Here is a 15,854-nt window from a genome sequence, read left to right as displayed (position 1 = left end):
GACACATTTTAAGGGAAAATAACCATCGCGAACGCTGACACGAGAGATGCTAATAACTCTGAGTTGGTTCTCCTTTGCATTCCTTTCGTTTTACTGGGATTTATGTGTGAACTCCCGAAATTTCCTTTTCTCCCCTCATTCTTTTATACCAGCAATCTGGTTGTCTATTTTCCAGTTCAAGTCAGAAGTGGAAACATAAAAGTTGTTCTTACCGTCAAGAGGTTAGTAATCAGCCATTCCACATGCTACATAGCTCCAATTAACCAAGTGGCTTCACCAAGTACTTTCCCGTGCTGGTCCGGTATAGACACTTTGATGATGTTTATTAATTGGAAGAGAAATGAAGTTTAACTCTTCATGTACAGATTGGAAACATTCGAAGTGAAGCAGAAAGCAAAGCTGAAAGTTAAGCCAAGCAGATTTACAGAAGCACATATCACAACTTTTCTTATCTAATCAATTCATCTTGGCGTATAAAGTCTATTAGATTTACTCCTTAATTATTTTGAAGAATTTTGGCATTTCCTTAATGTGGCTCGTAGAGGAGAATAAAAAAGGAACTATTTGTTGAAAACATAATAAAATAAATAAAACTGTATCATCTCTAGCAGCTTAAGCTTTTAGATGAGATGGGGGTAGTTGTTATTGTTGTTGTATTAAGCAGACGGACCCACCACCCATTATCAAAAAGAATTTTCAGATGCTGGGTCCATAAGAAGAATCAGCCTCCCACATGAGAGAGTGTATTGAAGACATAATTAAGTATAAATAAAAGTGTCTCCTCTCTAACATCTTTTAGATGAGGTGGTCACACTTCTATTACCCAGCGGCAGGTAATGTGGATTGTGTATTTCTTCCATATAGAGCTATATTCTGGGTTCACAAACTCATTTCAATTTGTAAAGAGGAAAACAAAGAACTACATTTTCTCAGCAAGACATTCAATTCTCATACAAATGACATAAATGTGTAGCTCAGAAAAAAAGATCTTAAAGGGATTATTTACAGAATAACAACTATGAGAATCACCAGTAATCATTGCAAGAGCATAAACCTTTATCAAAATGGTGGAACCGATTTGTATCTCTCACTATAATCTTTCTTCTCGCTATTTCTGACACAAACTTCATCCAAGAGTGACAATCCGCACAAATTCGAAGATTTTTTGTCACCCTAATTGGAATACCAGAACCAGTATGAATCAGACCAAATACTGCAGCAAGCCGTTCACTATGCCCACATATCCATGCTGCTTTTGTTTCCTCGTTTACATCATGAAGCACAACTCTCGTATCAGGTTTATACCCCATTTTGTCTATAGCTTCTGATAATTCATCCCATACTTCCTTGTATTCATCTGAATTACGAAATTCAAAACCGCCACCAGCCATAAATTTGTGTACTCTATTTCTAACCTGTATCCAGCTGCATCCGGCTTCCTTTTTGATTCCCCTATTTTCCATCATCTCCCTCACTTTTTTAACTCCCTCCCACATTCCTGCATTTGCATAAATGTTTGATAGTATCACGTAATTTCCACAGTTGTTAGGTTCCATCTCAAATAGCTGCTCTGCCACAAGTTCTGCAAGAGAGACATTTCCGTAAAGTCTGCATGAATTGAGCAGTGAGCCCCAAATGCTTCCACTAGGCTTGACGGGCATTTTCTCCACTACTTGAAGTGCCTCTTTAATTTTCCCAGCTCTACCTAATAAATCCACAAGACAAGCATAATGCTCTGAGGACGGACGAATTCCAAAATCTCCACTCATGCTTTCAAACAATTCCTCGCCTAAGTCCGCCAACCCAGCATGGCTACAGCCAGACAACAAGGTGATAAATGTCACCCCATCCGGCCTAACTCCACTACCGACCATATCATGAAACAACTTCATTGCTTCTTCCATTAAACCATTAATCGCATACCCATTGATAACAGTATTCCACGATGTTATGTCCTTGTACTTCATTTTCTCAAACACTCTTCTGCAATACTCCATAGATCCACATTTCGCATACATATCCAAAAGTGAGTTTAATAAAACAAGATCCGGAACTTTAGTTGATTTAACAATTTGAGAATGTAGCTCTCTCCCATAATAAAGGTAAGTAACTTGAGAACAGACAGCTAAAATTGTAGTAAAAGTCACCCAACTATATCCCACTCCATCTCTTTGCATTCTCCTAAAAGTCTCAAATGCCTCAAAAACCTGTCCTTTCTTAACAAACCCCGCGATCAACGAATTCCAACTTACAACATTTCTCTCAGGCATTTCCTCAAACACCTTCAACACATCTTCAAAACACCCACACTCACTGTACATTCCCAAAATAGCATTGAACACAACTTGATCAGGTTCTTTAACAGCCTTAATAATCTGGGCATGTATACCTCTACCGACCTTCAAATCTGAAAGTCCCGAACAAGCTTTCACAGCCATAGAAAACGCAAAATTCCCCGGTTCAATGGACTTAAACAACATTTGACAATAAATCAACAAAGCTTCCCTAAAAAACCCTTTTTTAGAATACCCAATTGCCATTGCAACCCAAACTGATTCGGGTTGGTCTTCGTTTTCAAGCCCGTGGTGCACGAAAACACGACGAGCCTCATCTAACTGATCACAAACAGAGAAAAGGGTAATTAACTTAGATAAAATTAAAGGGTCATTAAGCAATTTACTTCTGTTTGGATTTAAAAGAAGATGAAGATATAGCCTGTGACCATGTTCTAATGATTTTTGTGAAATGCATGCATGGAGGAGATTCAAATAACATTCTTTGTTTTCGGGTTGAGAATTTTTCTGGGATTCTAATAGGAGAAGAGCATCGTTTAGTTTTCCGGATTTAGTGAGGGATTTGAGATTTGTGTTGAAGGGTTTTGGAGGTGTTTTGTTAAGCTTGTTGAAGCTTGAAGTTGCAGTTATGGTAGTTGTGACAGTTGGTAGAGAAATGGCGGGAATCGCCATTGGTGTCTTGTGAAAAGTTCGTTTACACTATGGTTTGGTTGATAAATATTTGGGATCTTTTCCTTTAAATAATAATTAAAACAGAATTTTTGATAGGGAAGAAAATAATTTTCTCAGGAAATATGTCTTATTTTGGGAAATATCAAATTTTTAGTAGTTAGTTTGGTAAATAGAGTTTATATGGTAACTTTACAAGATATGAGATAAGATATGAAGATAGTGTTTTGACCTATATTTATGTAATTAAATATGGGCAAGAATATGTAAATGTTGATTGCAAGTGATATTGATAAGAATTTGGATATTTATAGGGGAAAAAACTTAGGTCCATAGGTGAAAAGTAATTACTATTTTCTCTGCAGAAGACGACGACGACGACAACAACAATAAAATTCAATCTTATTTCACAAGTAGGGTACGAAAAAGATAGTTACCTTAACCCCAGAGGGGGAGCCACATTGTCGGTTACGGGTTTGAAATACTGGCTATGCCCCTGCTTACCCTTACCTTATGCAAGTAGAGAAGTTGTTTCCGATAGGCCTTCAGCTTTCTTTGCGGGAGAATTTTTCACAATTTTTGGTAGCTCATCAGCAGAAAATTAATGTTTTGAATTGTTGAAGAATTTTTTTATAACTTATTAGCTTTTTCATAAGGAAATACAGCAGATTTGGAATAGATCTGAGGAGGAAAAAGTGTTGTAAAACTGTTCTTTGTTAAATTTGGAAAAGTAATGGACAATTTATTATTTTATACCTATTTTACTCTTCTTATTAAGTATACTATTTATTTCTAATTCATTTTTAAACATATAATAAATAAAAGTAATATGGTCAAATTATTATATTATTTATTATTTAAGGAACGTGTCAAATTAATAATTGACAAGTAAATATGGACGGAGGAAGTAATTTCTAGCTAGGTACTAATTTTTTAGTAGTTAGTTTGGTAAATAACTAAATATCAAGGGGTTTCTCCGTATTTGCAAACTTTCGATTCACTCATGGGATCCGGGCGGGGGGCATCACGGCTTTTCTCGAGAATCCATATATCCCTTATTAGTGTATGAACAACTATCTCTCGAGCACAAATTTCTAAACTGAAATAGGTGTGTACAAACAATTTGGAGACTAAGTTTGAAGTAATAATTACTATCATAAGGTTGAATTGCTAATCAATGATGATTAATTTTTGAGTGAAAATTGACTACACAACTTCATAATCTATAACTAGAATTGTGCATAATTTCACTTAATAATAAATTCAAGAACTGAAATATAGTTTTTATTTTTCTTTTTGAAATTAGTGTCAAGTGAGGACAAACAAAAGCTTCACTTAGATATTACTCCAAATTCATGAGATAAAGAAGGGATTTATATTCTTGTATCTATCAGTATCTATTAAGAGAGGCGGATTAAGGATTTAAACTCTATGAGTTCAACCTTCAATATTTTTAGCATTGAACCCGTTATATTTTTAAAGTTATGGCTTCATATCAATTATTTATATAATTTTATTTTATTTTTGCACATAAATTCTTTTTTTAATTTTATTTTTGCACATAAATTCATATTCCTTGACGAAAGTACAGGGTTCAGTTGAACCCGATACTAAAAAGGCTGGATCCGTCCCTGCTACTAACTGTTGAATAATAATGAAATGAGAATGTCCAAACATTAATTTAAATGCTTTTCCTTTTTTAATTATTTCCAATTCGTCCTAGTAGAATAATTGACAATCCAAAACAAAATTAAAAGTAAAAATTAATTTACTTTAATCTCCATTTTGAAAGAGCCAAAGCTGACAATTTTCTTGAGCAATTAGCCAGTCCTTCTCATGGACTCAAATATCCCTGTCTTCAATATTTTGTTGCGCCCACGCACAATCACCAAACATATCACAATTTGATTCTAATATATGTCATTAATAATTTCATATTTGACTTCTATACTCAAATGATTAAAACAGAGGTGAATTCACAATTTAATGTTTATGAGTTCGTATAACGACTTCAAGTTAGTATGAGACCCTGGACATAAAATATTGAGTTCACGTGAACTCATATATTACATGATCGATATACCTCAGGATTAAATAATTCTAGATTGGTAAATAATAAATTTTGTAAGCATTGCATCCTCTAATTTTGTCCTCGGAGATCTGAAGCCACGCCATATCCTGCCTGATCACCTCTCGCCTAAGAAGTATTGGTGAGAGATGATCAGGCAGTATATGGTGTGGCTTCAGATCTCCGAAGACATGACCCTTGATAGGAAGCTGTGGAGGTCGGGCATTAAGATTGTAGGTTAGGAGGTAGTTGAGCATATTTCTAATTCGTACAAGTGTGAGGCTAGTCTGATAGGATTTTATCATAGTCTGCTAGTGGTCAATGTTGTGTTCACACTACTCTTTCGTTTTTGTAGTGTCGGGCCTTATCTACTGGTTATTATTTTTGCTTTTCATCTATTTCCTGGTTCCTATGATGTTGTCATTATTTCTTTTGTTGATGGTACTGATATATTATCTCTTTTCATCTTCTTGAGTCGAGAGTCTATCGGAAACAATTTCTCTACTCCCTGAGGGAAGGGGTAAGGTCTACGTAACACTAGTATCCCCAGATCTCACTTGTGGAATTTTACAGGATCGTTTATTGTTGTTGCACCCTCTAATTATTTCTTTAACAATTACATAAGGGAAAGAAGGGGACTGAGATAGAGAAATAATTAGAATCGAACTCACGTTACTATGTTAAAACTCTCACCAATTTCCTCTAAATTATAATCCTCGACAATTAAAAATATTTCAGCTGTTCATTTATTAAATCACAGTGTTATCTTTTTAAGTAAAACGCGATCAATGATTGGATCATACAAACTAGAAATGTTTTTTCTTGATTAAAGAAACAGATTACTCGATCTATTTCCGTATCGCTCATGATATTAAAGATAATTATTACGACTAGGAGGGAAGCACAACGTGACTAATAATTATTCATAAATAAATAAAAATCATTGTCTAGTACTCAACATTAATGGTATATAACCTATAGGGTGCAATCAAATTAATTTCCAATACAATATTTTTCAGACACTGTCTTTTTTTTTTTTTTTATAGAATAGGTACTCCTAATTACTTAATTATATTCACTACCCGTGGAAAAATAATAATTAAGAACGTGTATTATATAATATGATATATTAAGGGGGAAAAAGAGAACTTTAAGATGCATGTAAATAAATAAATGAATATAACTATGAATTTTTGGGGGAAAAATAGTAGTACTAATTTTCTTGCTCATATAGTCAATGGATCTGGACATAATTTATTTATAGTAGTAAGTATACTTACTTATTTTGTTAAGATTATTTAGTAGCGCAATTATTTACTTGTTTAATCACCCCATAAGCCATAAGTTCCATTATTAGTTTGGTTACAAAAAATCCCACCTTAACAACTTTTCAAATTTCATAATAATTCACATTTAAAAAAAAAATCGAGTGGGATCAAAAAAACTAATGGACTGCTCCTAAATAGATATAATACAGTCAGACCTCTCTATAACAACATCCGTATATAACAACACTTCACTATAAAAGCCAAGTTTTTTTTCGGAAACAATTTTCATGTTATGTTGTACTATATGTTCTCTATAACAGCACTTCGCTGTAGGCGCAAATTCTGATGTCACCACAAAAAACTTATTTCGTTCGCTTCTTTAATATACCGAAAATTAAAAAATAATAAATACGAACGACGGAACAAACAACAAATTAAAACTTTATGACTGAATATCGGAAAGTGCCCTTTTCTTCCCATGGATCTTCTCCTCTTTTCATCTCAATTTTCTGAATTAATATATTACATGACTTAAACTTAAATTATATATAAAGTAATATGATTTTTTGAAATAGTTTTCTAAAGTAAGCTGGTCATCAATTGTGACACTTACCAAGGGAAGGAAGACATAATAAGGTAGTAATAAAAGTGAACTCTTAATTTTATCTTATGTGAAGTATCATGAAAATCAAATTACTTAATTTTTTGAAGTAAATTTAGATATAAATTATTTATACTTTTGAAATAAATTTTATATGTTTTGGATATTATATCATAAGTAATAATTAACAATTAAAAATATTTTAAAAAATATAATATCACATAGAGTAAAATAATGCGAGTGTAATTTTTGGATTCTGATTCCCCGACCAAGAAATTATTATTTATTAACACATAACAGCAAGTACACTAATAATATTGAGCATTTTAAGTGGCACAATTATTTGTTTAATTAATCACACCATTAATTAGGAGAAAAAATAATCACCCATCATTAGTTTTATTATTTAAAAAGGCAGAATAGCCTAAATGGCACCTGTACTTCGCCCACTTTGTCATGCCGGTCCCCAAAGTTAGACATTTGTCAACTGAACACTTATACACATTCAAAACGTGAATAATAAACGCTTATCCAACGTGGCTTATCCTATGTGTCATATGTAGCTTCAGTGCGTGATTCACACGCTTGTAAGGGGCGTGAAGATATTTAAAAAAGCCCTAAAGGTAATAAATTAGCCTATTTAACAACCATCTTCTTCTTTCTACCTTATTCTCCATTGTTGAACAATATAGAAGCTAAATTTAGCAAATCCGATGCCTTCTTCTTTGTTTGTTAGCTTCAACAGTGAAAAAATAGAATTTTATTTTCCTGTGATTCTTCGTTGCCCATCAATTTTTGCCATCTCCTTTTGTTTTAAAAGTCGATTTTTTCTGCTTCTCCTCCAACAAATAAGCTACTGCCGCCATTCCAATTCAAACCTCCATTAGAAAATTGTCGCAGCTATAATGTGCAAAGTTTCCAGATCTAGGTAATATCTAACAACATCCCGAATCAATTTTAAGCTCACATATCCTCATTAATACACTTAAGCACTGGTGATAATAATCTGCAGGGATTAATCCCCGCTACAATTGGTTCAATTTCTAGTTTACAAGTAATTTCGCTGTTGCGAAATCAACTATCTGGGGTGGTCCCTGCATCATTTTTCTGTAATGGGTCATCTGTCAATGCTCCTCATGCTATTAGGATCATTGAGTTTAGATTGGCTAACAGTACCTTAACTGGTGAAGTTCATGAGAGTATAATGAATCTTGCTTCATTGGGGATACTTGACCTTGGTGGGAATAGGTTTTCTGGTTTGATTCCACAATTTTGGGTAATTTGACAAGCTTGAGAATGTTGTCTCTTAGTGGGAGTAATTTTCAGCAAGTTTGGGGAGTCTTTATCAGCCAGTTTGGTAATCGAGAAAGAACTGAAGTCGGAAAGTGAAGAATAACCTCATCAGAGAAATCACAGAAGAGAAGAGAGGAGACACTCACTGTTGTTCGATACTATCTAAGCCCTAACTACGCGGTTAATTATAAAATAAGGGGCAAATGTGGGTTTGGGGGTTAAATAATCTTGGGCCGATTTTAATCCTATTTGGCCATGGTGTGTGACTTGGAGCCTACGTGGTCTTCTAATTATTGACGTGGCGTCCTACGTGTAAGCGATTGTCATACACGCACTGGCAGCTACGTTGGATAAGCGTTTATTATTCACGTTTTGAATGAATATAAGTGTTCAGTTGGCAAATGTCTAACTTTGGGGACCGGCATGACAAGATGGGTGAAGTACAGGTGCCATTTAGGCTATTCTGCCATTTAAAAAACCCCGCTTTAACAACTTTCCAAATTTTATTTTTTGTAATAATTTCACATACACATTTCCAAAAATACCCTTTCCTCTACTCCCCCTAGATTTTCTCCCCTTTCTTTCTCCCCTGTCTTAACATCCCTCATATTCGGATCTACCTGTGACCCGAATCCATTTTAGTCAATTTCTTTCTTCTTCATCTGAAGCTTCTCTCAGCTTCCACTGTTTGTTCATGGCGTCATTTTCAATCGTTGAAATTCAAATATAATAAAAACATAGTTAGTAAGCAACCCCTTTTAGATTCTTAAGCTTAAAGTAACATTCTTTGTTTTTTCTCTTTGATTAAACCCTTTTAACTTCTCACCAAACACTTTCCCCAACTAACGCTTTTTCTCTTCAAAAAATCTTAAAGACCACTCTTTTCTTCATAAAAATTCAGGATTCTTCAAGATCTTGACACCCTTTTGAATTTTATACTAAAAAATGAAACAGTTAGCGGCGTTACAACAAGGTCGCCGGAGCAACAGCTTTAGAGGGCCGTTAGATTCGCCGTCAGATGGGTCTGTTAAGTCTCCGGCGACTATTTTCTGGCTTGTGCTTCATGGGGTTTGCTGTTTGATCAGTTTAGTTCTGGGTTTCAGGTTTTCACGCTTAGTGTTCTTCCTTTTGTTCACTAATAACAGCTCATCGTCAGCTCCAAACAGTGTTTTATTTCATGATCCGGCTAAGATGATGTCATTTTCCGGTAATGGCACGGCGGGGACGGCGGCGGAGGTTGCGGTGGTGAGGGGGAGTAGTAGTAGTAGGGTGGTGGTGGGGCGGCACGGGATATTAATACGGCCGTGGCCCCATCCGAATGCTACTGAGGTGATGCAGGCACATAAGATAATGGAGATAGTTCAAAGGGAACAGAAGTTGCAATATGGTGTTAAGAGTCCAAGGGATGTGATTGTTGTAACACCAACATATGTGAGGACTTTTCAGACTTTGCATCTTACTGGTGTGATGCATTCTTTGATGAATGTGCCTTATAATGTTGTGTGGATTGTGGTGGAAGCTGGAGGAGCAACTAATGAGACCGCCTCGTTGATAGCTAAATCGGGTTTGAAGAAGACTATTCATATTGGATTACGCGAGAAGATGCCTCTTTCATGGGAAGATCGCCATAAATTAGAGGCTAAAATGAGACTTCGCGCTTTGAGGTAATGGAAGTTTGTTTCTGCTTAATAGCTGTTCACTTTTAACACCCGCAATGGCGGATGTAGTGTTAGATTCAATCGAACCTAGTATTTTACGTGGAACATAGATATATATGTGAAGAAAGATAGAATTCCAACAAATATTAGATTCTGAACCCATAATTTTGAAGTATAGTGAGGTCAGTGCTAAGAATTTTAAAAATTGAATTCCGCCTGATTACACCTGTACTGTGTTTTTTGTAGGTGGTATAGAATAATTTTAGAACTGTAACATGATAGTGTGGTTTGTGTTTGTGTGATGGAACAGATATGTGAGAGAAGAGAAGCTGGATGGGATTGTGATATTTGCTGATGATAGTAATATGCATAGTTTAGAGATATTTGATGAGATCCAAAAAGTGAAATGGATTGGCGCTCTGTCGGTGGGCATTCTTGCTCATTCGGGTGGTTCTGAGGAGGAGTTGTCGACAGTTCAAAAAGAGGAAGAGAGGAATTTGCAATTCCCTGTTCAAGGTCCCGCTTGTAATTCATCAGACCATCTTGTTGGTTGGCACACTTTTGATTCTTCCCCCTACTTGGAGAAGAGTGCCAGATTCATTGGTGATAGGGCAGTTGTGCTGCCAAGGAAGCTTGAATGGGCTGGCTTTGTGTTGAATTCCAGATTGGTCTGGAAAGATGCGGAAGATAAGCCTGAATGGGTTAAGGATTTGGATGCTGTAATGGGGGAAAGGGAGGATGTTGAGAACCCATTATCTTTGCTGAAGGATCCTTCAATGGTGGAGCCTCTCGGAAGTTGTGGGCGCAAAATTATGCTGTGGTGGCTCCGCGTTGAAGCACGGGCAGACAGCAAATTCCCTGCCAGGTTAGTTGTCTAGCGCTATCTTGACTACATGTAGCGTCGCTTTTTGAATATTCTTAGCGTTGAATATTATGTTTGTTGTTTCTAACATTTCTTTATCACTTTCTGTAAGTTTTTTATCACCTAGCCATAATTGTGGCCGTGCTTGTTTCAAGATTGTCATATGTTATTGAAGCATGACAAATCCTCGTAGGTTGCCGTATCTGTTTTCTTTTTGATAATGTTCTTACGGTGCCATATCCCAAACCCCACAGTGTGGGATAATACTGGGTATGTTGTTGTTGTTCTTACGGTGCCATATCTTGTTGCGTATAATTTAGTGCAAAGCCATGAAACAGCAGGAGAAATAGGACTGGTGTCAGAATAACTTAATAAAGTTAGGAATTAATAGTAATAGGACGAATTTTGATCTGAAGAGACTAGTAGTATGATTTTTTTTATATTCCTTCCCTTCCCTTCGTCCTTTTCTTTGATTGGTAAGGATAAAGAGTCTTTCTATCAATGATCCCCAAATCCCCCCCGTATTAATAAGATAGTGGGTCCGAAGATCAGGAGGTCATGTAATCCCCTTACTGATCAGTTGGTTGCTTGGGTTGGGTTGCTCTTGGTAAAATCTGGTCAAACGTCGTAGTTTTGGTGCCACTAGGGATGTCTGTGTATGTCTTCATGCTGCCGTGGGGCTTCAGAGGGTGGAGGAATCAGCATATAAAGCTCCGCTTTCTTCAGTGAATATCCCAAGAGTGGGTTATTTTATGGTTTCATGTTCATGATTTAATTGATATGCCTATTGAATTTTAGAAATGACTCAGGAGAGTTGGTGTTTTCTTCGTTAGCTCAATTGGCTTTACTCTTTCCTGAGCACGATTGCTCCAATTGCAAGAATTACATTAATGAAAACATCCCGACTATTTTCTCCTGAAATTGTTGATCTTTTGTTAGAGAAATCTAGTAGCTAGCTTTTTGTTTTTCTTTTGCAATACAGTGAATAGCTTATTACATGTTAGCAGATTGATTCAAACTTTGATCTCACTGTTAGAGATCAATTTTGAAAGTGAGAAAGAAAAAGGTGACCCTAGTTGATAGAAGTGGAGCCTTGAGTGAGTTCTTGTCATGAATAATTTCTGCCGTCCACGCAATAATGATTTAGGTCGGTGAATTTTTTAGTTTTCTTTGACGATGCCATAATGACATAATATATTATTGAAGTCTAGATGACATCTCTTATGCGACTGTTGTTTATATCTTTGTTAGTTTGGTTATGAACTATGCTGTTTGTGACAGTTAAATGGTAACTGTATTGGACTTAGTTTGACTACAACGAGTGTTGGGTTGCTAGGTATCAATGGTGTGGAGGTAGGGTTATTTAGGCTTAAATAAGGTTTTTTATTTATTTGTGCGATGGAGCCTATGTTACTTTGACATCTTCTATTCTATTTATGGTTTTCAGCACTAAATCGATTATATCCCTCATATTTCCATCTGTATCCTGTTATTCATTCAGTTAGTGTTTAAGTTCTAAGTTGCATTTTAAAGATGAAAAAGGTGTGAGTTGCACTTTAAGTAGCTCCGATTGTTATTTCTTTTATATTTAATTTATCACTGGGAAGTCCCGAGTCCCGACTCTACATGCTTGGTCTCTTCCTGATCTATTTTTGCTCGAGTAAAAAGGTGAATCACATCTGGGAGGAAATCTTTGTAAATGTTGAGCTATATTTTCATTTTTAGAATATAAGTTGTTAGCGAGGTTTGAACTCATTAAAAAAAGAAGCCAGTGTTGAACTCGTTGCATATTCCAGAAGTTTGGCTATTTGTTAGCTCTATCGAGTATTCAGTGCCTAACTTTGGCAATTAAATACCCTAATAATCTTCTCTGATTCCGAAGTATCAAATATAATATAATGCATAATCATAGTGCATTTCATGTTACATGTGATTCGTAAATTGTGCTAGTATAGATGAAAGCAGGAAATCTGGGTTAGATGCTGTCTAGACAGAGATACTTTGAAGCTTTCAGTAATGTCCTTAACAAACGTGCTCGTTAGTATCAAAGATGACATATCCTACTAAAAATACATTTCATTTTAAAATTTGCTTCGTACTAGTGTGTAGATAAGCAGGAAATCTGTGTTAGATGCTATCAATGGATAGCTTCGAAGCTTTCAGTAATGTCATTAACAAACCTGTTTTGTTAGCTTGAAACCAAGAGCTTAGAGCTTCCAGTTACAAGTTTTACAATTATTAGGCGAACATTGGATGATGAATGTGTGGACTAAGATAAATTACTATAGACGAGTTGTTACCTTACCTGATCAAAAAAATTACTAAAGACGAGTTGTTACTACTAGTCCAATTTTTTTTCCTTGATCAGCTTTACAATATGTGCGTTCTTCCCGTAAGGAGTAATGAGAGATGAGGAAAGAATGGCCTGAAATGAGGCACCCAAGGGTGTGGCCTAGTGACCTATAGGTCACGGGTTCGAGCCGTGGACGCAGCCACTAATGCTTGCGTTAGGGTAGGCTGTCTACATCACACTCCTTAGGGTGCGGCCAGCTGGAAGAAAGGCGAGAAAGAAAGCTTGCCTACTACTAATAAGGGTGGGTAAGAAAGAGAGGTGAGGTGATTAGCTTAGTAACTTTATTCAATCTAAAAGGTTGGCTCAGTGCCCTATCCGCCTTTAAGTGAAGGGGCGCATCCACCGAAGATGGCATTCCGTGGATGTTGCGTGACTGCCGGATGCTTTGTGCACCGAGCTGCCCTGCTTTATCTAAGTTTGGTTGTTGGTGGACAAAATTACCTGGTATTTGTTGCTGGTGGGAGGTAGCAGATGCCATGTGGAATTGCTCGAGGTGCGCGTAAGTTGGCCAGGACACTACTGTTATTAAAGAAAAAAAGAATGTTTTGAAATGAGACATTCACAAGGGAAACTAAGAGAAAATAAAGGAGCAGTTAGCACTAGATAGACTAGATAACAACAAACAGGAAATTGAGAAAAAGGAAGAAAATTTAGAGGTGTAAGGCATGTTTAGTTTGTTAAGTAGGACTTTAACGAGGGAGCAAGTGGACAAGCTATATTTGTTGCTAAGTGATGAAGAAGACTTCAAAAGTTCTAACACTTGGTGTGGTTGACCTTAGAGACTAGCTCAAAATTAAGTTCCGCACTTACCCATTCTCGTGAAATAATGTAAATGGGGGCATAATCCTCATACCTATAAGATGATCAACAGCAGTACAAACAGCATTAGTGCCGTGGGACACATTACTATGCATGTGCTTTGATTATGTAGCTTAAGCTAGACATATTGGTTACTTTCACTTCAATGCAATATCACTAATTCCTATCCAAAATGCAGATGGATCATCGACCCTCCACTAGATGTGACTGTCCCAGCAAAACGAACGCCATGGCCAGATGCTCCGCCAGAGCTCCCCTCCGGTGAAAAGTTGGTCACTATGCAAGAACACACCGAGAAGCGCCCACCAAAAACACGATCAAGAAAACGTAGTTCTCGGGGAAAGAGAAAGCATGTAGCAAAGAACGTGGATGACCGTCATTTGGCCAGGCAAGCAGCGGAGAACTAGTGAAACATCTGTGAATTCAGCAAGTTTGAAGACCACATTACTATCCTTGTCTCGTAAATAGGAGAAGGCATTTCTTACAATAGCAATTAATACATACTACCTGTCCTTTTATTCAATTATATCTTGTATTCTTTTCCACTTCTTTTTACTCCATCTTCATCAATTTCTTTTTCTGTCCTATTTTTGGTTCTTTAGTCTTTTGTGTAATTGAATTGATTCTCAGTTAGAAGGGTGTTTTTGTTGTTGTTGTCACTGTTACCAGACTCCTTTTTTTGCCAAAGGTTGTATTTGTGGCTTGGAGTTTATATATGTAAAATGACAACATTTAGAGATGAGAAATTTATGCTCAAATCTTGGTTTTTCTTTTTCATTTCGTGACATTGTTTATTTCTGTGCTCATGTCAACCAAATCCTTTAAAACCCCTTAAGGATCGTAACTTCGTGCCATGGCCTTTGGTTTTATTGGCATTAAAGGTAGGGCAAATATAAAATTTGTATATTTTTTAATATAGAACATATAAAAATGTATATATATACAAAAAATATACAAAAATACATATTTGTTCGGCTATTATTTTGAGAGCGTATATAGTGTCATTTTCCCTTAAAGGTACTTTGGTTAGCTAACAATGGGGCTTCGCCGTGATAGTTTCTCGTTTTTGGCATTTTAGGGCCATAAAATAGGAATTCAGGACGATTTCCAGATTTTCATATGCTATATAGTTCACGCCATCTGCATGAATTCGGGCGACCGACCCCGAATCTCCAAAAATTTTGCGGGCCCATAAAATACGACCTAATGAATAATTGTCATCGCTTCGCCACGACCATTCCTCATTTTAGGCGTTTTAGGGCCATAAAAGAAGAATACATGACGATTCCCACATTTTCGTGTGCTATAGTCTACGCCATCTGCATTAATTTGGGTAACTGTCCCAAATCTCCTAAAATTTTACGGGCCTATAAAAAACGATCTAATGAACAATATACATTTCTTCATCATGACCGTTCCTCGTTTTTGGCATTCTAGGGCCATAAAATAAGAATTCACGACGATTCCAAGATTTTCGTGTGCTATAGCCACGCCATCTACATGAATTTGGGCGACCGGCCTCGAATCTCCTAAAACTTTGCGGATTTATAAAAAACGATCTAATGAACAATAGTCATTGCTTAGCCATGATTGTTCCTTGTTTTTTTTGGCGTTTTAAGGCCATAAAACATGAGTTCAGGATGATTCCCAGATTTTCGTGTGCTATAATCCATGTTGATACCCAATTTTTCCCTATATATTTTAATATGCAAAATACTTTCAAAATAGCATATGTATGCATATATAGGTATGTCCAAATATTTTATTATTTTTCCTTAATTTTTAAAAGATTTTTAAATCAATTTATTGCCCCATTTTATCCAGAAAAGCCCAATAATTACTCCCAAAATTATCATTTTGGTGATTTATTTATTGGACTCTCATACTTATACTAAAATATAGATAACATAATTTTTACAAAATTATTTAGTATTTTAAAAGCTAAATTGCATATAATTGCAATATTAGC

At 36.0% G+C, this 15,854-nt stretch overlaps 2 protein-coding genes across 2 annotated transcripts; one reads left to right on the top strand and one right to left on the bottom strand.

The window, feature by feature from the left end:
• Positions 1-874: 874 nt before the first annotated feature.
• LOC109239169 (pentatricopeptide repeat-containing protein At3g14330) lies at positions 875-3,000 on the bottom strand. The gene has a single exon (XM_019405693.1). It carries the CDS (start codon positions 2,964-2,966, stop codon positions 1,026-1,028), a length of 1,941 nt encoding a protein of 646 aa, XP_019261238.1. The 5' UTR covers positions 2,967-3,000; the 3' UTR covers positions 875-1,025.
• A 5,767-nt stretch (positions 3,001-8,767) lies between these two features.
• LOC109239168 (probable beta-1,4-xylosyltransferase IRX14) lies at positions 8,768-14,662 on the top strand. Its single transcript, XM_019405692.1, has 3 exons — positions 8,768-9,857; positions 10,162-10,716; positions 14,064-14,662. Exons 1-3 carry the CDS (start codon positions 9,139-9,141, stop codon positions 14,290-14,292), a joined length of 1,503 nt encoding a protein of 500 aa, XP_019261237.1. The 5' UTR covers positions 8,768-9,138; the 3' UTR covers positions 14,293-14,662.
• The last annotated feature ends 1,192 nt before the right edge of the window (positions 14,663-15,854 follow it).

The sequence above is a fragment of the Nicotiana attenuata genome, unplaced genomic scaffold, assembly GCF_001879085.1.
Source record: "Nicotiana attenuata strain UT unplaced genomic scaffold, NIATTr2, whole genome shotgun sequence".
NCBI lineage: Eukaryota > Viridiplantae > Streptophyta > Magnoliopsida > Solanales > Solanaceae > Nicotiana > Nicotiana attenuata.
The sequence above is the reverse complement of the archived record's forward strand: the minus strand, read 5'-3'. Positions and strand labels throughout refer to the sequence as shown.